Genomic DNA, 24,820 nt, shown 5'->3' on the forward strand with positions numbered 1-24,820 from the left:
TACATAGGCCATATTTGGGTCCAACAGAAAGGATAATCCCTTGTACTCAATCCCTGAGAAACCCGTTTGAAGTTACATGATAATTAGATTATTTTTTTCTTTAATCTTAACAATGCAAATAAAATGCCATGTAAATCCTTCATATTATACACTGGCACATCTAAATTCTCTCTTGTAATATCAAGTTCTTTTCAACATTTACATACACCATATCTTTCTTTCACCAAGTTTTGATTTAGAAGTAATATACACTAAAGAAGTTATACGGCTTCAATTTATAGAACTTCTAATCAGAAAATAGATTTGTTAATATCGATTGATTTGTTAATTGATTCGATCAAATATATATTTGTTTCGTATTAAAGGGGATTTAATATTTAGCACACCCTATTTGTTAACAATCCTGTGTTAATTCCCTTATTTCAATTCAATGTACATACGTTAATAGTATAGCATATGTATACTTGAACGGGGATTTTAATTTTTAAACAGGCAAAATCGATCACGTCCTAGTTTATTGGATTTCAATAAATCCGATCAAAATATTGACCTTAACTACATGTGTACCATGACAGGAACAAATATTGTGCAGTTTAAATATTAATGAAAGGCTTCATTGTAACTTTAAAACCTTTTGAATATAAACTAGTGTAAACAAGAAAAAATGCTTAATGATCTTAGTTATTGAAATGAAACCATCCGGATGGCTTAGTATATAATTTTGGGAATATTTCACAATATACTTTGTGACGTGTTTGGATTTTAAATATCAGTTGGTATGTATGCATTTATTTTCTTCATTTTTTTAGATAAACTTATATCAAATTATATATTTTAAGCTGGCACTACCGTCACAAAACTCTAATACCTTCAGTGCATCATAAACTTAACCATAAACAAGTATTTTGTACGAATATTGACTTAAACTTTTCAAGATGTAATTACATGCTTTATTTACAAATAAAGTATTAGGAAATAAACACAAAGTGCTTTCCTCATATGTACACTTATTTTACAATTATGCCGGGAAATGTTTCAGTATATTATATACGTATCATGATTTAGAGTATGTTAATATTGATATATATCAGGCGCGTAGCTACTTATACGCGAGTACGCGGCTGGATCCACATGATTCTGACATAAAAATAAATAAATAAACAGCCAAAGTTGCAGTATGCGTACTTGACTACATGGTCCTAAAACTGTGCAGTTTCCAGTACTAAATAAAGCCCACCAGAACATATGGTTTGCTTTACAATAGGAAACAATCGTAACGCTAAATTATGAAATAATTAGATCTTTACTCATTGAGAATCGGTAGTTATGAAATAAAGGAAGCGGACAAAAAAACATGTCAGTTTTGACTAGGTGGATAAAACCTCCCATGTCAGTTTTGACTAGGTGGATAAAAACCCCCATGTGAGTTGTGACTAGGTGGATAAAACCTCTCATGTCAGTTTTGACTAGGTGGACAAAACCTCTCATGTCAGTTTTGACTAGGTGGATAAAACCTCCCATGTGAGTTTTGACTAGGTGGACAAAACCACTCATGTCAGTTGTGACTAGGTGGATAAAACCTCCCATGTCAGTTTTGACTAGGTGGATAAAACCTCCCATGTCAGTTGTGACTAGGTGGATAAAACCTCCCATGTCAGTTGTGACTAGGTGGATAAAACCTCCCATGTGAGTTTTGACTAGGTGGATAAAACCTCTCATGTCAGTTTTGACTAGGTGGACAAAACCTCCCATGTCAGTTTTGACTAGGTGGACAAAACCTCTCATGTGAGTTGTGACTAGGTGGATAAAACCTCCCATGTGAGTTTTGACTAGGTGGACAAAACCACTCATGTCAGTTGTGACTAGGTGGATAAAACCTCCCATGTCAGTTTTGACTAGGTGGATAAAACCTCCCATGTCAGTTTTGACTAGGTGGAGTTGTGACTAGGTGGATAAAACCTCTCATGTCAGTTTTGACTAGGTGGATAAAACCTCTCATGTCAGTTTTGACTAGGTGGATAAAACCTCCCATGTGAGTTTTGACTAGGTGGATAAAACCTCTCATGTCAGTTTTGACTAGGTGGACAAAACCTCTCATGTGAGTTGTGACTAGGTGGATAAAACCTCCCATGTGAGTTTTGACTAGGTGGACAAAACCTCTCATGTCAGTTTTGACTAGGTGGATAAAACCTCCCATGTCAGTTTTGACTAGGTGGATAAAACCTCCCATGTCAGTTGTGACTAGGTGGATAAAACCTCCCATGTCAGTTGTGACTAGGTGGATAAAACCTCCCATGTCAGTTGTGACTAGGTGGATAAAACCTCCCATGTCAGTTGTGACTAGGTGGACAAAACCTCCCATGTCAGTTTTGACTAGGTGGACAAAACCTCCCATGTCAGTTTTGACTAGGTGGACAAAACCTCCCATGTCAGTTTTAACTAGGTGGACAAAACCTCCCATGTCAGTTTTGACTAGGTGGACAAAACCTCCCATGTCAGTTTTAACTAGGTGGATAAAACCTCCCATGTCAGTTTTAACTAGGTGGACAAAACCTCCCATGTCAGTTTTGACTAGGTAGACAAAACCTCCCATGTCAGTTTTGACTAGGTGGATAAAACCTCCCATGTCAGTTTTGACTAGGTGGACAAAACCTCCCATGTGAGTTTTGACTAGGTGGACAAAACCTCTCATGTCAGTTTTGACTAGGTGGACAAAACTTGACTAGGTGGATAAAACCTCCCATGTCAGTTGTGACTAGGTGGATAAAACCTCCCATGTCAGTTTTAACTAGGTGGATAAAACCTCCCATGTCAGTTTTAACTAGGTGGATAAAACCTCCCATGTCAGTTGTGACTAGGTGGATAAAACCTCCCATGTCAGTTTTGACTAGGTGGACAAAACCTCCCATGTCAGTTTTAACTAGGTGGATAAAACCTCCCATGTCAGTTTTGACTAGGTGGACAAAACCTCCCATGTCAGTTTTGACTAGGTGGATAAAACCTCCCATGTCAGTTTTGACTAGGTGGACAAAACCTCCCATGTCAGTTTTAACTAGGTGGACAAAACCTCCCATGTCAGTTTTGACTAGGTGGACAAAACCTCCCATGTCAGTTTTAACTAGGTGGACAAAACCTCCCATGTCAGTTTTAACTAGGTGGATAAAACCTCCCATGTCAGTTTTAACTAGGTGGACAAAACCTCCCATGTCAGTTTTGACTAGGTGGATAAAACCTCCCATGTCAGTTTTGACTAGGTGGATAAAACCTCCCATGTCAGTTTTGACTAGGTGGATAAAACCTCCCATGTCAGTTTTGACTAGGTGGAAAATAATCTGGGATGTTTTTGTCCACCCAGTAAAAAGGTCATGGAATGCTTTGTCCACCTAGTAAAAATGATATGGGAGGTTTTGTCCACCTAGTAAAAAGGTCATGGAATGCTTTGTCCACCTAGTAAAAAGGTCATGGAATGCTTTGTCCACATAGTAAAAAGGTCATGGAATGCTTTGTGCACCTAGTAAAAAGGTCATGGAATGCTTTGTCCACCTAGTAAAAATGATATGGGAGGTTTTGTCCATTGGATGTTTTGTCATACATTCATGAAATAAAGGTACACGCAATAAAATTATGAATCAGTTAAACCATATTAATTTTAAGACAAACACTTACGGGTATGATAAATATTATAGTCAAGTATTTTATACGTGCATCAATTAAATGGCTATGAACGGCTATGGCGAGGTCAAATGTTTAAACCTAGGAACACATTAATCAACAACCTGACTTATCAACTACCTCATAGTAAAATATTCCGCACAAAAATGATGAACTTGGGTTGAGCAACTTTCAACAACTTGCAACAGCAACAAAAACACAGTAACAACAATTAACATTCGAATAATGACAGCTCTTGAACGTTTGATATTGACATTATTTATAATTGTGTAAATACCTTGCAAAAATCTCAACACAAGAGTACACTAGCGGATCCAGGGGGTTGGGGGAGGGGGGGGGGCGGTAAAATAAGACACGTCCAAAGTGCACAATTTTGGACCATCAGTTGTTGACATTTCTTATGGGAGTATCCCCCCCACACACACACAAACACACTGCCGATATATTAAACCAAATGAATTTCGGTTCTTAAGGAGGGACGCAAGTCAAAAGTTTACGCCCCTTAATAAGGATCCCTTTAATGTCAAACCCTGGACCTGCCCCTACAGTACAGTATACGTCTACCATGGTCAAATAAAACTGGCCCAAATTTCTTGAAAAAATCTTAACCATAATTTACTTAAGTATTATTTTATTTAGCAAAATTACTAAGTTAAATATTACTTTATTAAACAAAAAAGTAGTTTACCTGAATTATCACAAATATTATTTTCTTTAAAAGCCTCAAAACTCTTTAAAAAGAGAATATTACGCCATTAATATCAAATCATAAAGAGTGTGCTGGGTTCATAAGATGTTTCGATAAATTGGCGCCATGTGTCTTAATGCTGACCAAGATAACGCGAGTTAGATCCCGGTTGCTGGCGAAATATGTTTTCCTAATTTTATTTTCGATTTTTCATTTTTAATTATTGTATGTAAAACTATGTATACGATTTGATATCGTAACTAATGACTTCGCTGTGTTTTGTAAATATTATACTTGATAACATGACAAACGTCGACAAGGTCCTTTAAAAAATAAATCGCTTTCAATTTACTGTGTGTGCGTTCCTTTTAAGTGGGATACGGTAGATATCGAATGGTGAACATATGTTAACAAATTATTGAACTATTTCTAAATGGTTCAATTCATGTAATTGTCTGACGCATTCCTTCCGATCTTATCAATTTGTATTGAATTCGATTGATTAGTTTCGAACGGTATAGAAATGTACTTACTCGCGGACAAAAGATAAAAGGCTATTTGTTCTAACAAACACAAAGACGCGCAGGTGATACGGGTTTTAACAAATCGGAACACCTCGGCCATTTTCCAACATATATGACCTCGGGTTAATACAATTTAAAAAAATATTCCATCATGGCTGCAACAACATTAAACATGTGTTATATGTGTTTCAACCATCAAGGGACATTCGACATTTTAAGGAGAAGTCGTGACATAATGCCTGTCCTAAAAGTTCATTGTCAAGTTTCTCCTAAGGCATTATTAAGACACGAATCAAAATAATTCCTTCCATTGCTTACTTTATCGAATGCGTCCACTTCGCGTTATGATAATTGCGTAAATCGCCGGCGGCCTCATCACATTTTCGTACATCTTCGGTCTATCCCGAAGTTTGCCGAAAATGGCCGAGTTGTTACGATAGGGATTAGTACCTGAAGTTTGCCTGAGATGGCCGAGTTGCTACGATAGGGATTATAACCTGAAAATTGCCGGAGACGGCCGAGTTGTTACTATAGGGATTATAACCTGAAGTTTGCGGAGATGGCCGAGTTGTTACGATAGGGATTATAACCTGAAGTTTGCGGAGATGGCCGAGTTGTTACTATAGGGATTATAACCTGAAGTTTGTCAGAGATGGTCGAGTTGTTACGATAATGATTATATCCTGAAGTTTGCCGGAGATTGCCGAGTTGTTACGATAGGGATTATAACCTGCCCTGATATCAGGTGTTTGCGATTTAGTTCCAAGCTTGCGAAGTTTGCACTCCGATGCAACAACGTTTAGCTATTTCAGGACTGTGTAGTTTACTTTGTATATTGAATAAGAACATTTTAATATCATAATATCTAAAATAGGTTTGCACGACAATATAAGTTCGTGATATATACTAATATAGCCATCAAATAACGCGGCTTTCATGTTACCGCCCCCCCCCCCCCCCAACGCCCCCCCCCCCTTCCCAAATTTGTTTTTTTTGTTTGACTACCGAAAGTATCAAACAAATAACACCCGGTCCAGAAGTAAAGTAACATATCTACATGCACGTACAGCAGACGTGCATCGTGATTTAATGCACCAGTCAATTGTTACCACGCCCCCCCCTCCAGGTCCGGGGGTATACCCGGGACAGCGGGGGAAATGGGCCGTGTTTTTACCTAACAGGTGGCCACGCCTGTGGTGGTTTCGCACCGAAAATAGCGGGGAATGTGCCTTACCTAGCTAGGTATCCCGGGGTGCTGGGGTATTTTGCGGGGATTTTACCCACAGTTTGTCCCCGCAGGGCGGGAATTTTACCCAGGATTGGCTGGAGTGAAAGTCAAAATCCCCGCTATTTCCCGGGCCCGGGGGGGGGGGGCATGGTTAAAATTGACTGGTGCATTGTTATTCCTCGCTGATGCATTCTCATACACCAGAGCGATGATGATATGCGTAGAATTTGTCATTATCAAACCTCTGATGAATGAGGATGTCGCTCATTTTGCAATATAAAAAGTGGGGAAAATCGTAACTAACGCTTCAAGGACAATATAGCAATAAAAATATTCAAAAGCCACTCAAAGTATACATTTTACATAAACATCTAGGTAAACATTGCTCAATGCTGTTCTCAAATACTTCATGAAGTGTAGTTCGATTTGCCTTTGTAAAATTGTAGATTGGTCAATTAAACTAGAAAGCGTATTTTAAACATTGGGTACGAAAATGATCACTAAATAAGACATTTTAAAGGGACGCGCTAATGTTTTATAGCCTGAGACATTTTGATTCTATTAACTAATTTAATTTAAACAAAATGCTTGTTTCAATGATAACTCGCCATCAAAATGAGATCTCTAGTGTAATTACCTATTTGAATATATGACAGATAATGCTCTATTAAAGGAAATCAGATTGGGTATCTGGCAATTGCTGTTTAGTGTGAGTTCATAAAACAACAATCAATTTTAATAAAGTTTGACAGAATGTTTACGACATAAATCTGGAACGAGTCCCTTTAACGTATTTTAAGGGGCGGGTCCAGGATATGAAGTTAGAGATTCGTATCCTAGGGGCGTACCTTTATGACTTGCGCCCCTCCCCCAGAACCGAAATTTATTTGCTTTAAAATATTGGCCGGGGATTTTAACAATTTCTTATCCGAAATGGTGCATTCTAGGCGGTTTTATTACTTTTTCCTCCTTTATTAAAATAAATAAATAAACCTTAGAGGGGGCGCGCGCCGGTTGCGCCCCGTCTGAATCCGCTAGTGTGTTTGTATTGTTTGACTTTGTTATCCCTTAGTTCAAACTATCATCGGTGTCTCTTTGGGCAGTACATTTTCAAGCGAATAATCACTACTCTAAATCATTTTTCTCTCTCCCGCATAATATCTATATAGTTAAAGTTCCATAATGTCCGACAATTTACGTACGCCTATTTTCAAGACTGTAAAGGTTATCGATCAGGAATGCTTGAACTTCTATTCAAATCAATTTTCATGAATAAGAAACGGGTATAGATACGGAACTAATCACATTTCTTGTGCCCATTGATTTTCCCAACAGAAACCATAGGTGCCAGTACCAAGTATCAATCAGTGACGGTTCGAGCGGATTAGTGGTTGAGGTGTCCGCCTCTCATACAAAAGGTTGTGGGTTCGATTTTCACTCACGGCCTCTCAAAATAGACAACGTAAACAGTACTGGTTTCTGCCCAGGAAACGGTCTCGATCGTGACTCTATAAGCTGAAATAACATTCCGTCACAATCGAGCTAAAAAGATGGTATAAAGAAATCAGATATGGTGATTTTAAACATATATTATGATTATGATTATATATAATATAATTATGTATTGTCATTACCATTGACGGCTACTGCCTCCTATGGCAGAAACAAAAAGCATTTACCAGCTTATTATTCATAATATATTCATTAAGCAATTTATCCATTCTAACCATTCAAATTCATTTTATCTAATACATCTAATATGGCCGTTTCAATAAAGGTCATAGTGAATTTCATTCATAAATATAAATAATCATAGTGCCAAAGTTAATTAATGTGCTACATAGTGTGTGAGTTCAACATAAGCCAGCATTGAAAATGGACACGAAGTTGAGGAAATAATAAACTCGATGTTTTGCCACTGTGACTTTATAATCTTTAAGGATGCACTGTTACTCCCAAATAAGATTTACCACAATTCATACAATTGTTTTAATATACCAAAAAGGATGAAGAAATGTCGAAAATAATTGTTCTTATGAAGGACAACGAGTTAAAATTGAAAAAAAAAATATGCAGAAAACACGGTATTTTTACCTTATTAGACGAGAGTAAATCACAGTAAATCTTTTAGCGTTCACCAATCATTTAATATTTTTGCGTTTTCACCTATTTAATACACGGTGACAATCTTGTTATCAGTAATTTATATTTTCCATAAATGCATTATTTTGTAGGTAATTAAAGGTTTATCACTCAAAATTTATTTTTGTTAAACATGTGTATGTATTGATTTTGAATAAGAGTGTTACAATAGATAATTGAAGTAACGACTTAAATCTACCATTGAAACGCACCTCCCCCCCCCTAATTTATAATTACTTTATTAGCAATGTTAAATATAAAACACTACTATACCCGAACAAAAATAGCGTTATGCATTGATATGATGCTAAAATGAAAAAAAAATCGTAACCAAACGCACTGAATTCATATCAAAAGATGAATGACGTAACGGATTTTTTGGAAGTAATATATAGTGTATATCATGATTAATTTTTTTTTGGATCTAAGAGCGATATGACATACACATGTCTATTTAAGAGCGACTTAAGTGAATCAAAGCGCTGAAAGTACTGAAATTAGGCAATATCAAGGTATGTGGAAGTACTATATACTTTCTGTGCAAGAAGCAATCAATATTTATCCACTACAAGGATTTTTGATTGGTTCAAACCTAAACAATATATGGCAAATTAATAAAAACGTCTGCGTTGTAAGTTTATAACATTTTAACGAACTTCTCACGGTGTTAACGTATTGTAGATCTTGAATGTTTACACTTAAAATCAATCTTCTGTGTTTAACAATTGACCAACATGCAGGGGCTTTATTCTTCCTGACCTTATACCTAAGGTGTTTAAATGTATCAGATATAATAAAGGAAATGCCATCACTGAAATGCGATATGCTTTAATTGTAATTAATTACCTTGCTTAATTAAAGATAACAAGCCTAAAGCCGACATTTCACACAGATATGACACTTAAAGGTGCTTTAAAGGAAATAAAATGTCACGAGAAAATATGATAAAATCTTGATAAGATAATTTGGAATGATACAAGGAATATTGAAAATATTATGAACACATTCTTTAAATGCATAATATTTTAAATCTGCAATAAATAAATAACAAAAATAAAACAAATACAAATCATTTCATTCAATTTCATTTTAACACGTCTTTTTTGATATTCACATCGAACACGAATATTAACTGGTGGAATAAGATAATTATATTTCTATTTAAAACAAAGTAACACAAAATATGCATACTTATACTAGACTTACCGAACGTTTATATCAATTTACTATGTTTCTCTGTATATATCAGATGCCTAATGCATTTAAATTTTAAACAAAATGCAGTGTACTACAACATATATATCATACGCATATAGAAGTTGTCATACACTCATAAAATTATTTGAATAAGTTCTTGTATTTTTCTTTACCCATCAGAAGCCAGATGAAGCTAGCGAGGCAGCGGAAGTCAGGGTTGCCGGCGCAAGCGGCGGCGGGGGAAGATGGAGATTTTGTACAGCTCCGAATCGTCCGCGAGGTAAGAACACTTCCTGTCCGAGGGATAACGAATATTACAGGGGCCTTTTCCCCGAAAGATCTTACATATAACGTTACACAATTTCGACGAATAGTTTTCATTAAACCAGCTTTCGAGTAACGCATTTCGGATGGTTTCAATTATAATTTTGGTAATTGTTCTCAAAATATGTTGACACTCATCCAAAGAAGAACTTTTAGATATTAATGCCACACAATAGAAGAAGAAAAAGAGTGGTACTACAGTCGAACCCCATTGGCTCCCCCGTTGGGACCGACGGAAAAACCTCGAGCCTCGATAAATTCGAACCAAACGGAATGCTTACATTCAGTTGAAATAAATCGGTCCTTTACATAAAGTTCGAGCCAAAGAGGGAATTGAGCCAAGCGAGTTTGAGCCAACGGGGTTCGACAGTACATTAATCTCTTTATTACAATATTGTTATATTATAAGCTGCTATGGGATTCAATTATGCGTGAAACAGGGCTCTGAGGCCATGATTACGAACAGTTTCAGGTTTGGGCTCAGACACAAGAGGCAGAACTTCAAATCTTCATTCAATGTAACTTTCGGTCAAGTGGGTTTTTTATGTTAAAATTTGTCAATCGTTATCACTGTTTGACATAAGTTTGTTAAACGAAGTGAAAAAGAGGATTTGTTATAAGTTAATAAAGTGCTTTTCTGAGTTATAGGTCTGAATGTGACTTCAAGGCATAGTTTAAGCCTTCTATAAGTAGCCCCCTTAACACTGTGTATAGTACACAACTTCTGTGTATTGATCTTTATCTTTATTGCCTTATGCTGTCTGTCAGACCTCCGATCTGGGTATCCTGCTGTGCAGTTCAAGTTTTATCATAGAAATAGTCAACTTTTTATGGCCCTGAGCCAATAAACAAATACACAGGAAATTGGCCCCTACTGTGACTTCAGTGCGTTTAACAGGGGATGCACAGCAGGGAATCATCATGCCAAACATTCCTTAAACTAGGCATTTAAGACTATTCGTTCTCCAGTAAACTACGTGCAAAAAAGTGCAAAAGTTTATTTTCTTGTAAAATAAGTATCAGCATAGTGTTGATGATACATAAATAATATCGTTATTATTTATTGACCATTGTCAATAAGAATGGTATAGAATTTATTCATTTCTCTTAATTTTAAAATATATTAATTTAACCCTGAAACGCACACTTGACGCGTTCTTAAATATAGTCCCTGACTTTTGAAACTATACTTTTGGTTTAGGGTAGAGTCCCAGGGAACCGTATCTGTCGACAAGGAAAACTTAAGTTCGGAATGAAATCGGTCTAAAAGCAACTAAGTTATTGTACACTTATTATAAATTTCATGGAAATTATATAAACAAGAAAAAAGGCTATACTTGTTGATCAGAACTTTCTTAAAAACTACATAGTGTGTCATTAGTATTCAATTGAGAAAGAAAATATAAATAGGTAGAATGATTTGTTGAAATTGCCATTCCAGAGAAGAAAACCCCTCCTGGAAATGAAGGTATCTTGTGTAATGCTAGATATTGTAGAAATATATAAGCTTAATGGTTATAAAAATGTATATGCAATATGCTTAACATATATCAGTGCTAGTGAAGTAATATTAAATGGTAGATAACTCTTGTAGAACATTTCATTTTTCAACTGTATAGCTTCTTTTTAGGATGTAGGCAAAAAGGCTTCAGACTTAAGTACCGTAAATCGAAATCATGTATCGTCAGATCTACCTTTTGACATGACATGTTCAAAGGATTAATGCATCGGGGTTACACAACGGAACGTTTGGTGTTATGCGTTTAAAATTTTGCGAATTTAAGACCAGTTTATTTAAGATTGCAACGCATACTCTTAAATAAATCTTGATGAGGAACCGAGGGGAATTCATAATTATAGATAATGACGCAGAAAATAGAAATGTGTTGACTAGAACACTCTGCCTTACTATACCTACTACAAACAGTCAAAACCATATATGGTTTCATTTATTTAACTTTACACTACAATACACTTCCGAGATGAAAACAATGTGCATATTTCCTAGAACATATAGGTTTATCAGTAAATGAACTGTTACTGTTATGAAACTATCTAATTGTTTGAAAAAATCATCAATTTACATAACCTATTCTACGCTTATGACAGCCACGTATCGGTTAAAGTTTAGGGTCTATCAAAAGTTTTTGGGGGTTAGAATTTTATTGCACGTGAACAGAATTGTAAAAGAAATGTAAAATCACGCTTGTCGCGCCTAAAGCCTTTAAACGCTTCCAGCGCTTTAATTTTCTTTTAATTTAAACAAACGTTTGCATAAACGATAAAACATTAGAAATTTGAGGTATAGAATAAAATTCAATGATTGTATTGCATGGTTTGTTTTCTCGGATCACTTAATACAACAAATGATGCTTGAAGAGTTGTCACATTTATGAGCAATTATATAAACTATATTATGTATGTATAAGATCACACTTAACGCATAAGCTATAAACTTATGTGTGATCAGCTGGCTTCATCGATCTGCCTGACTACAAAATCCATCAAAAATATTTGAAAGCCAAAGAACTTCATCGGTTTACTTCATCGATTTCAACCTTTTATTTTTCAAATGAAAAGATATTTATCTGTTTCGGATGGTTAACGTGAGATTTCGAACGCAAACTAACAACCACAGATTGGTATAAACACATTTGAAAGCTGATATTAAAACAAAATATTGTATATCTTATTTAGAGCAATTATGCATATTCCAAGAATTGAAATATTTTTTTTGAACATATTATATTTTGTGTAGTTTGCTAGGAACGTTCTTTCAGTGATTTGGTTATGTATGCTCTCACTTTGCCGGCGCGTAGCTGCCTGTACGCGAGTACACGGCTGAATTCACATGATTCTGAATAAAAAATCAACCAAAGTTGCAGTGTGCATACTTGACGTATTGATTCTCAAACAGTACGAAATAAAGCACCTTAAAGCACCAGATTGCACCACGATTCCTTTTATAAATTCTTCGAGGGGGCATGCTTACTTTTAGCACAATTATGAATCCACATGAATAAAGGGCTAGCTACGCCCCTGCTTTGTAACGACACGCATAGCAATTATTTGTTTCGCGGTCTTACTGCCAAATCGATGTCTTCGTTTGCAACGAACAAGCATTGCGTGAAGCTAAGTCATCAACCTCCGGTACCATGTTTATTCGACTGATGCATGTAGTTGTTATGCCCATATAAATATTCTAATAATGCATCAACATGAATATTCATTTTGGAAAAAAACTAGTATAAACATGCTAATTTGGTGTACACGTATTCATATTAATTTGAAATAAAGCATGCAACATAACGCTAATAACTTATCATTGTTGGCACTATGATAATGTTAACTATATTGTCTTTTTATAATTATACGCTATAAAACAAAACCAAAAAATTCAATATCTTATACGAACCTGTCCCATCTAACTCGTTGGTTTGCTTAACACAGAGGCGACAGCAGGAGAATGAACTCAAGGGTCACGCTAAGAAGGATACAGCGGATCCTGTGGACGGAGTCATCGTCGAGGAGCACCAGATGCTATCCCGCGATCCACCAAAGCCCCGCCCAAACACGGCTGCCCGTGTACGAGCCAATGAGGAGGTCAGAGATCAGCTGTTTGATACGGCGGACGGCGGCGATTTTAGTCAGGTACTAAGTTCTCCCGTTCACGTTTGATACTATACTTATTATGTTATTGAGAGTGTGTAAGAATCAATAGTTTTCTTAGGAAAGCTTGGTGGTGGCAGACGTGAAAGTTGGTTGTGAGAAATAATTGAGAGCAAAGTTGTAGTTCTTTGCAAATAGACCATTGTTGATATATTTGTTGTTTCCATTGAACAAAAATAGATGGATGTACAACGTAAAATACACTCCATATCACGTTAGATAACACAAATAATACTTGTTAATGGACCCACTTACTGTCTTGTGAAGACTTTTTATACATATTGTAACTGAGAAATAATTTCTTCCGATTTCAGCTACAAGCCATAATGAGTAAAATTGGCTCACTAGAACAAGTTAACAAATTACGACACCCGAAAACCGATGAAAACATTCTCCACTATGCGCTATCTAATGATAAAAAACAGCTGGCCATGAAACTTATGAACAGTTGCACGCCAACATTTCTACTATCACATCACACCGTCAACCGTTCAGGCATCAGCGGCAAAAACAACTCTTTGCATATCATTACTGAGAAAAATGACATAGAAATGGCAAAATTCCTGCTATCAAAATTGGAAACAAAAGAACGAAAGTTGGAAGCCATGCACTTAGAGACGGCGGTGGATATCCAAGGTCAAAGACCTAGATTGTTTTCTTGTTTGCATTTAGCAGCATATTACGGGAATACTAGCTTAGTTCGGTTGTACCTAGACAACGGAGTAGATGTCAACCACCTCAATGGCAAGAAAGACACAGCCTTACTATGGGCAGCGAGATGGGGTCACAATGAAGCGGTCCATCTTCTGATTGACAGGGGAGCAAACACGGAAGTTAAAAATGACAAAGGATCAACAGCACTGTATTGGGCTATCCGCTACGAATTTCCAAAAACGGTGTCCATTCTTCTCGAGAAAGGCAAAGCAAACCCAAACACTGAACGAAAACTTGGTCTGGTAGCTCCCATTGTTATTGCTGCGGCTTATGGCAACGAGGAAATTATGTCAATACTTCTTCAGCACCCAGATATTAACATCGACGTCAGCATTCGAGGTGGTGAAATGGCTGTACATCATGCCGCCATGGAAGGCTGCGGTAAAATACTGGAAATGCTCATAAATAGAGGTGCCAAATTTGACGCTCAGGACGAAACTGGTGATACACCTTTGTTGCTTGCAGCGAAAAGTGGACATTATGAAATAGTGCAGGATCTGATAAGAAAAGGAGCAAACGTCAACCATAGGAACCACGAAGGTCACGACGCTTGGTATTATGCCATAGAAGATGAAGAAGATAATTCGCTGTTGCAAAACTTAGTAATAGCGACAAGGGGGCAGGATATGCTTTGGAGGCATCCCCTTTGCATAGCAGCCGCAAATGGTAGAGCGGATAAAGTGCAGTTTTTGCTTAAAATAAACACGGAACCGATGAGTGCCGACGCAGATGGCAACACATTTTTGCACCATGCTGCTATGAACGATAAATTCGAGATCATTGAGCAGTTTAATAGCACTATTTCAATAAATGTTCAAAACAACCGAGGAAACACGCCATTGCATATTGCTTGCTACAGAGGATTTGCAAAAACTGTTAATGTACTTATACAATGCAAAGCAAAAGCTGATGTGAAAAACAATAAGGGCGAAACTGCATTGCACGTTGCAGGTCATTCAAAGCATATATCAGCAGAAACAGTAAGGGAACTCGTAGAATATACCATTAAAACACATGCCTGGGAAAGCCTAAATGCAAAGGACTTGGAAGGAAATAATGCCTTACACATTGCAGGGAAGCATGCAAAACCTGAAGTCTTATGGGAGTTCCGATTTGTGCGATTTAAAGACCGTGATAAAGATGGCCTTATTCCTTTGCACGAAGCTGTGCGACCGGGTCAACCTGAAGCTCTTGAAATGATGTTGGATATTTTTGAACGCATGAAGCGTGATGCTCGTATTAACGAAAAATCTTATAAAAAAGGCGAAACTGTACTTCATTTGGCAGCAGACGAAGGGCATTCGAAGTGCGTGAAAAGGTTAATTGCTCTCGGTGCGGATCTCGCAGTCCAGGACTTCAATGGAGATACCGTTTTGCACAGACTTACAAAGGCATGCGTTGAAAACAACAGAGACAGCAATCGGCATCTCGAAGTCATGGATGTGGTGTTTGAAAACAGCGTGAAATGGTGGTGCATCAAGAAAAATATCCCATTTCCCGAAGAAGAAAACCAAGAAATGTTGATGTCACACAAAAGGGATGCCACACTTTATCTGATAAATGATATTTGTAACAAGGAAGGTCTTTCAGTGATTGATCAGGGGTTCAAATCCGGGGTTTCACACGTTCTTTCACGTCTTCTCATGATGCCAAATGTTACGATGTATGAAACATCAGATCCATTTTCATACACATTTGATGTAACCGGCTTAACTCCGAGAACAAACAACGCATTACAAGGATGTTGTGGAAGAAATACTAGCATCGCACCATTAACAGAAAAGGACATGTTAAGCAACACAAGTGAATCACGTCTGTCTGGTGTGGAATGGTTAATCACTCACACAGCAAAATCAAGAGCAGCTGAAATTCTTGATCTTCCTCCAATTCGAGTGATTGAAAAATATTACACATCAATGGTTGCATGGACATTTGCTTGCATGATGCTTGTCCACATCGTTTACATGAGTATGTTAACATATGTTGGGATAAATCTGCTTGAAAAACTGAGAGTAAATGAAGAAGCAATAAACTCCTCTGATCAAGAAACAATACTGCTTTACGCAGTTATTCCCATTGAGCCAGCCCTCATTGTGATCTATGTTATGTCAAGTACGCTGCGATATTTCTTGACGGGTGATATAGACAGGCGATCCAAAATGAGCACAAAGAAAGGATTTAGAAGAGTTGTGTCAATTATTGCCTCTTATATGTTCCTTATAATTTGCTTGATTTTTTCTGGACTTGTTTTTGCGTGGATCGGACTTTTTACCAGTAGATATTCTTACAATGACTATGTCTTTGCCGCTGCTGTTTGCATCGGATGGTTGCTGACCATATCGTTTACGCGTGGAATTCGTGCAATTCACTACTTTTATCGTTTGCTGATCAGCATGATTATCAGGGATGTCGTACGATTTGTTATTGTTTACCTCTTCGTGATACTTGCGTTTGGCTTTGCCTTCCATGCAATATTCCAGGTTTCTGCTGAAACAGTGGAGTCGTATGGTTCAATTTTCGATACATTATTCCTGACATTTAACATGATGATTGGAATGGGAGAACTTTTTGATGGCACCTTCGAATCAAACATGGCTATCGTTGGACGCTCTGCGACTTATGCAAAAATACTCTACCTTATCTATATCATTCTTTCAACAATTATCTTATTGAACTTGCTCATTGCAATGATGAATGATTCCTACTCGAGGATATTGAAGGAGAATCAGATAGCGTGGAGGATTGAATCTGTTAGTATGGGTTTGGAAATGGAGTCATCAATCGCACGAGCAAGGTCGTTTTCCAACGTAAAAATCAACAAAGGAGACGTGGGTAAATATGAGCATCATCATTTTTAAGTGTAGTTAATTGGTTGGTAAATAAAATTAAATACAATAACAAAAAAGAAGGCATCTTAACCAATTTCCTTCATATCCAAATTATCTGAGATAGCGCATTAATCTTTGTACAATGTTTCCTTAGAATGCCATCTGCTGTACAATGAGCTGATAGAAGCATACGACGATGAATGGCTGTTAAACTTGTTTCATTCAGTGTTCGGCAAATAGAACTATCCAAATTATTAGACTTAACATTGATTTTGCAAGTTGACATTTTTCAGTATTCTTTGTTTCTGATATTCCGCTACTATTTATAAAAGTGGCCATATATATTTTTGGTTAAACTATGATACATAGTTTTCAATACTTTGCAGTCATAGTTTAATATTTCAAATATTTATGAAATTATACTTTTTATAGTATATGCTATGATATTTTACAGATAGCATTGTGCAGGGTATTTCATCGGAGAGATGGTATGTTGCAATAAAAGAAAAAGAGTACAGAGAACGGATGCGGGAGAATGACCATAAATATACCACGTATGAAGATGAGGTCAGCAAGCGTCTAGATGACGTCGACACTCGTGTGGAAGAATTGGAGAAAACGATAAGCACGAAATTGCAACACATAACTAATCTGCTTGAACAGATTAAAAAGAAGTGATATTTTTAGATATCCGATACTCAATTTTGTGAATTTTGGATGCCTGGTGACTATATTCAATTCGATTTTTATTAAAACAAAAACAGTATTTTTTTTATAGCAAATACATAATAGAAATACACGTGCAAGGCATGGATTTAGATATCAATTGTTTTAACAAATGAGCAGAACATGTTTTATGGATACAAACTTTGAAATATTTACTAGTTTCTTAAGATATATGCAAAATGTTTAAATTTTGATAAATGAACTAGAGATTTATTTGAATTTTTAACAAATTAGTTAATATTTGCTTTGTTGGCCAAGTGTAGTAATAACTTTTATATATTTGGCTCTTAAGCCTGCATATATCATGCATATTAGTAAAAATATGTATTCACTTTCAATCATTCTTTGGTTGCAGTATATATGCATCTTTGAAATCTTGATAAATTTACGAATCTACCACGTTCAATTTGTAGAATATGTGATGATGTCCTAAATTTAGACATTGCTTCTTTGAGTTTTGATTCTTTTACAACCTTTAGGAAGATTTCTATGAGAAATATATGTTTAAATAGACAATATGTTTCCAGGCGTCCGGAGTTATGTATGGACAATCTTATATTGGTTTCATCTGATATAGTTTTATGTATAGAACAAAAGAATATGTAAATGCTTTTTTACAAACAAGCTTTATATGGTTTAAGACGGTTGTTATTTAGCCGATCATTATATTGCAAAGAAGCTGTATATGGCCGTGAACGACTGTAATTCAGCAAAACATTAAAACAAAAAGAAACTATGCTATGCCTTAAACAACAGTAATTTAGCCAATATTAAAAACAAAAACACGCTGTACTTGGCATTGAACGGTTGAAAATTAGCCAAACATAATAACAAAAAACAAGCTTTGCTTGGCCTTGAACGGTTGAAATTTAGCCGATCATTATAACAAAAACAAGATTTTATTGGCCTTGAACGGTTGTAATTTAGCCAAATCTTATAAAAAAAGAGCTTTATTTGGCCTCGAATGATTGTAACTAAGACAATTCACGTACGATCTCGATTAAGAAAAAGAACAGCACTAACTATGATCATAACATCTATACTATCTTTTCCGTCAATTAGTTAACATATCAGTAACCAGCAATCAATACTCTTCAACATAATATGGGGGTAACCAGTGACTCGATTAAGATATCAGTTGAATTTTACATCTGATACCTCAGTCCTGAAACTTAATGTTACTTACGTTTTCAATATATTATACGTTGTTACTTTTTAAAGGGACTGTCTTACAGATGATAAAATAGCGAAAAAACAATAAAATTGTCGGATAATGACATAAACTTGGCATCGATGTGTACAATGCATTAAAACTTACTAATTGAAGTACCACATAGTTTACAATTTATTTAAGTTTAGCAGTTATTTCGTATGTTTCCATTAAAAAGGATTACTGGGTATGTCTACCTGGTAGTATTAATTCCTTATGCGTGATTGGCTAGTCGGTGTTATCACGTGATATTACCGAGGTAGGCTTATAGCTTAATTATGTCACCCGTTCAGTGTAAACCTTGATAGCTCAGTAGGGAAGACGCTGGTTTTTAATTTTGGCGACGCGGGTTCGAACCCGGTAAGATTCGTTATAGAAAAAATAATTTGGTGCAAATCTGTGAGACAGTCCCTTTAAAGGAGGTTTTATTATATGTTTTTTTCATTGGTTCATAAAGATTTATCAGTGTAATAAAATTGATATTGCCCTGTTTGAAACAATGGAAATATCAAATTGATATTTCCATTGTATTAAATGTTAATCCACTCTCAGTTCCAAATCAAGCGTCAGCGCGCACAGGGCTTGGACACTATTTTAACGATGTAAAAAATTCCGAAATAACAATACTTGCGCATACCAATAAACGCGTTTATTTCTAAGAATGTGTACTTAGATACATTTTAACCACAATTTAAGGCATATGATAAAAATGTTGGTTTCAATTTAAGATAGCAATATATTTCATCTCGTGAAAACCAAAAGTGATTATTTCGCTCGTGAATTATATCCTTTGGTGTTCACTCGGTGAAATATATAACGATCTTTCACTGATCCAAAAATCCAGTAATAAAATCCTTTCGCATTTTCATATATACCTTCTATTGCATTGCAATAACACATTTTGTTGTCCATGAATTCATGAGAGTACTAATTTGATTGTGATATCATTACAGTGCCATATATGTATTGCTCAACGTTTTATGCCTTGAAAGTACAAACAAGATATTTTAATTTATATTTTACGTATCAATTTCAGTATTAATAAACTATATTTGTACTGATTTGCGTCTTAAATTATATACTGTACTAGTATGGGTCTCCCTAATTAAGATAGTATTCATATCGACAGTGCGCTTTTTGACAGACTTGGAGTAAGTAATTTTGCAATATTTTTACCACAGTCCACAGGGTCACAAAAATAGGCACCACAATCAAGATCGTAAATATAAAAACGTTTCCCCAAATTTATCATAATACATTGGAAATTACCCAGACGTGCCCAGCAGCCAAAGTTTTAACTACGAGCAGTTTAAAGGCACCTGGATCAAAACAGACATAAGTTTGAGACTCATCACGTCACAAAACAACAGGCACAATATGCCTTATTAAGTTAATAACATTCATATTGTCTGACAGAAATTATTTTTCTGTACTTCTTGCCACTGAACTTCCTTATTCAATTTTCAATGTCAATGTCCATTAAACATGTATGTCTGTAACAGCATAGGCATACATGTATAGCCAAATACAAATAAAGTAACTTTTGTTGATTTGTTTTAGTTTTTTGTCAGAATGAAGTAGATTCAGCCGTGTATTCATGTATAGGTAGCTACGCACCTGGTCACTTTGTGACAAGGTGAGCTTTTGTGATCGCCTTTTGTCCGGCGTTCGTTGTTTGTCAACAATTTACTTAAAAGACATCTCCTCCGTAACCGCTGGGCCAATATTAATAAAACTTCATAGGGATGTCCCTTGGGTGGTCTTCTATCAAAGTTGTTCAAAGAATTCAATTCCATGCAGAACTCTGGTTGCCATGGCAACCAAAAGGAAAAACTTTAACAATCTTCTTTTCCCAAACCACAAGGCTTAGGCCGTTGATATTTGGTAGGTAGGATCACCAAATGGTCCTCTACCAAGATTGTTCAAATTATGGCCCTTGGGTCAAAATTGGCCCCGCCCCGGGGGGTCATGGGTTTTCTCTATATGTTTATAGTGAAAACTTCAAAAATCATCTTCTCTGAACTTACGTGGCTTAGAGCTTAGATATTTGGCATGATTCATCGTCTAGTGGACCTCTACAAAGTTTGTTCAAATTATGGCTCTGGGGTCAAAATTTGCAACACCCCGGGGCTGATGGGTTTTCTCTATATGTGTTATAGTGAAAACTTAAAAAATCTGTGCAATATATGACAGGTGAGCAATTCAGGGCCATTTGGCCCTCTTGTTGTTATTATCTGGTTGTTTCAGATGTTGTCGCAGTTGAGCAGAGTGTTGAAAGATTAAATTCCGAGTTTGAAAAAGAAATGAAGGTGGTAAGTATCTTGTATTGTAATATTTTCATTTAAATGATAAAAAAGCACATAGACTAGTGATTAAAATATGACCTACAATATAACCAGTGTCTACATTTTCCATCTACAAATATTTACATGGTATCTTGAGCATGCATTGGTAAATGAGAAGTTCTTGAAGGTAGAAATGACCATTAGGCCTAGCTAAAAAGCCTGAGAAATCATTTATGATAAGTACTAGATCAGAGTTACCATTGCAAATTTATCCCTCATTCAAGGGTGTTTTTCTCTAAACACTCCTAAAAACAGATGAAAAGACTTCTTTATTAGCATATTAAACATTTTTAATAGTCTCTTCACAAAACATGATTTTTAATAGTCTCTTCACAAAACATGATATGCATCAGAAAATATTTAAATTGGTCACAATGATACATAGCATATTACAAGGAAAAATATCTAGGCACTCAAAAAAGAGAAACAAAACTTTCCATTAAAAAAATGATAAATTTAATATCAAATTCAAGTTTCTTCATTATTGTACCTGAAATCTTCATTGATGCTTGTACGGGCCATGTCTTGGACCTAAATATGTGATATGCTAGTTCCTTATGAAAAGACCCCTTTAAATGTGGTGTTGTATGATAAGCCAGGATGGAACCCTCCCCCCACCCAAAATGACAGCTCTACCACAGTCACTAGTCTATCTGGCGATGTGAAATTGTCTGCCATCCCCCCTGTTAACTATTTTTAGACATTGATACTGTTTTTTGCCGCTTTGCCCGTCCGTCCTTTCGCCCATCACACTTGTCCGGAGAATAAATAAAACTATTAATGTAAATCATGTGATGGAAATAAAACTTGGTATAGAAATAGATGGCATTGGAGTTTGCAGTGCAGAAGAACCATTTATAATCCTATCATGCATATCTATTAATTTATCTCCCCTTAACCATTTTTTTCATAATTAGTGCTCGTCCGGGCCAAAATTTCAAAACTACTGATGGGATTGAAATAAAACTTGGTATATAGATAGATGGCAATGATTGGGAAGTGCAGTGCACAATGACCATAATCCTATCATGTATATTAAGGTAGCACATTCCTAATGAAAACCTCCACTTTCATATTTCATGCTTTAGCCTATGTTGTAAAGCACAGGACTACAAATCTTTTGAGGTTTTCAAGGTAGCGGTTCAAATACATCCATAACCATGATATTTTTATATTTTGTTTTCTTACATATTTTGGCAGGAGGTTATTGGTTGTAGCAATATTATAAAGTGGTTGGGAAGTGTTGGAACATGCACAAAAAATAGTAGAAATGGAATAGAAAATAGAAGCCAATGTTAGGCACCAGTCACTGGTACCCCCACCCCCCCCCCCCCCGGTGAATGGGGTGGTTTTGTCTTCTTGCAAAATATAGTGGGAAATGGGCCTTGCCTAGGGTCCTTTGTCAAGGATTTTACCATCAGTTAGTTCCCGCAGGGCAGGGAATTTACCCAGGGTTGGCTGGACCAAAAGGGGGTGTGGGCTGTGGTTACAGTTGACTGGTGCATAATACTCTGTAAGTGAATTCTTAAACAGTCCCCGTCTCGTTAAGAAAAAAAACAAGGACGCCTAGTAAGTTCAGGTTTGAATCTCACGTTAACTGATATTTTTTGAAAATATGAGTTTGTCTGTGCCATTTCTTCAATATTTGTGAATTTCAATTGCTGCTTTTTTATTTCATTTCTTGTAAATTACTTAAATTTATATCTCAAAGCTGCATATTAACAACTGTGTATTATAATGCTACAAAAAATTACCTTTTACCAGCACATTGTATTACCTTTTCATAGAAAACGGGTGTATGGGGAGCATCCATTGCTTCCAGCGATATTCTTGTTAACCCTTGACAAGCTAACATAAAGCTGTTTGTTTCACAGCCTTTCAAATAAAAGGCAAGCTTATTTAGGCATTTGGGGACAGCGAAACTACAAACTACCCTAATTAGGTAATCATAATACCATGGGCAGTTATCATTATAATAAGTAAAGTCAGTACATCATATAATTATGGGCGTTCTGTTCCTATCCCTTAAAGGTATATATGAGGAAGGAATAAACTGTCCAGCATTATTCAGTTCTAACGTCCTCACTGTTAAGGTTTTGCTAGATTAACAATGGTTAAAATGTTCGATTTTACACATATGTTTTCTAGTCACTTAAATCTACATATCATGGCTGACTGGTGCATAACTTAAATTGTAGTATAATTAAACCTCTGTAAGCAATAAAGTGTTTGACGCATTGTATATATTTAAGTTTACATTTAGGCCTCACACTATGTTCCAGTCTGTGTATACTTTCAGGACCTGAGTGGTCAACCACCTTGGAGCAGGGCCTCACTTTGAGAAAACCACCCATGCCTGATTCCACAGGTCACTTTCCTTTTCCTATGGAGCTCGTCCTTTTAAAGAGCAGATCACTGATCAATGTTGGCTAGGAACACAGCTTCCCAGCCATTCAGACAGACAGAGACCCCTGATTCAAGACAGTGTTTTAACAAGTGCGTTGAAAATGACATTGCCTTCACTGATAGTGACAATGTAAAACTCCAGATGTGTCTGTGTTACCATCACGGAATTATGACAGCATAACCCCCTGATATTGATGTTTTATTTAATTATACATCTATTCCTGTTATTGACCTTCACCACCAGTCTTGAGTTAAATTTTCTTAGATTGGACTGAAATTATTTTCACAGTTCTATGCATATGTACCAGGGACCTACTGAAATTCAGCAATAGCTTATCAGCAGTGCAAACCATTATTTGTGTATGTTAGTTACTGTAAATACTAACAAGCTTTGGGCCCAGACTCTTGACCATCACACATTAGGGTCATTGTTGATCTAATCTTGTTTCAGTCTTGATGATTTCTGTTCGCTCTTTTAAGCAATGGGAAACACCGTTTAATTTTAGAACACAACATTAAAGCTGCACTCTACATATTGACAGTTTTGACATTATTTTTCTTTGTTTTTGTCTCAGAACCAGCATTCAATTAAGTCATTTAAGACAGAACAATAGAAAGGATCTCAATTTTTTTTTTTTAAAAATGGCTGAAATTTTCCTAAAGCATAAGTAACACTCTAGCCGTAAAAGATCAATTTCCAAATCTAAATTTAGAAAATATCTAAACTTTGGTCTAAACTTCTGCTTTCCAGACTTTTACACAAAAAATGCCTCATCTTAGTCATTTTTCTAAAACAAAATGTCAAATTGGTCAGTCAGTGATAGAGAAATGTACTCTGGAGGCCAACAAAAAACGTTCTTTTGGAAATAATTATTTCTTTGAATTTAAACAAGAACAACAGTCACAGAAACATGACATTTCTGCTCAGTCAAGCTAGTGAATTGTAATTTAATATTGGTCAAAAGGCATCCTTGATGATGTTTTCTGCTAGTTTCATGAGCCCCCTATTCTTTATATAATAACACCGCACTGACCTCCAGATAATACATGTTGAGGAAAAACTAAAGATTTGGTCCATACGCGTAGGACTGTTCAGTTCTGTCTATATTTGTTACTTTTTTTCAACATTTTAACGTTAAAATTTGTC

General features: G+C 36.1%; 1 protein-coding gene across 2 annotated transcripts; it reads left to right on the forward strand.

The window, feature by feature from the left end:
• The first annotated feature begins 507 nt into the window (after nt 1-507).
• On the forward strand, nt 508-19,979 carry LOC128235246 (uncharacterized). 2 transcript variants are annotated; one of them, XM_052950037.1, is made up of 6 exons: nt 508-776; nt 9,632-9,731; nt 11,217-11,243; nt 13,226-13,426; nt 13,759-16,990; nt 17,441-19,979. In XM_052950037.1, the coding sequence occupies exons 2-6, from the start codon at nt 9,639-9,641 to the stop codon at nt 17,662-17,664; spliced, it is 3,777 nt and encodes a 1,258-aa protein (XP_052805997.1). In that variant the 5' UTR covers nt 508-776; nt 9,632-9,638; the 3' UTR covers nt 17,665-19,979. The 2 variants fall into 2 exon arrangements, with proteins under 2 accessions (XP_052805997.1, XP_052805998.1); XM_052950038.1 differs by lacking the exon at nt 11,217-11,243.
• Nucleotides 19,980-24,820: the final 4,841 nt, after the last annotated feature.

This window comes from Mya arenaria, chromosome 5 (genome assembly GCF_026914265.1).
Source record: "Mya arenaria isolate MELC-2E11 chromosome 5, ASM2691426v1".
Classification (NCBI taxonomy): domain Eukaryota; kingdom Metazoa; phylum Mollusca; class Bivalvia; order Myida; family Myidae; genus Mya; species Mya arenaria.

Excerpts from the sequence above, each read along its gene's own strand:
- LOC128235246 (XM_052950037.1), top strand. The coding sequence starts at position 9,639 with ATGAAGCTAGCGAGGCAGCGGAAGTCAGGGTTGCCGGCGCAAGCGGCG. Across the intron at positions 11,244-13,225 it reads AACCCCTCCTGGAAATGAAG|AGGCGACAGCAGGAGAATGA; the intron begins GTATCTTGTGTA and ends TGCTTAACACAG. Across the intron at positions 16,991-17,440 it reads AATCAACAAAGGAGACGTGG|ATAGCATTGTGCAGGGTATT; the intron begins GTAAATATGAGC and ends GATATTTTACAG.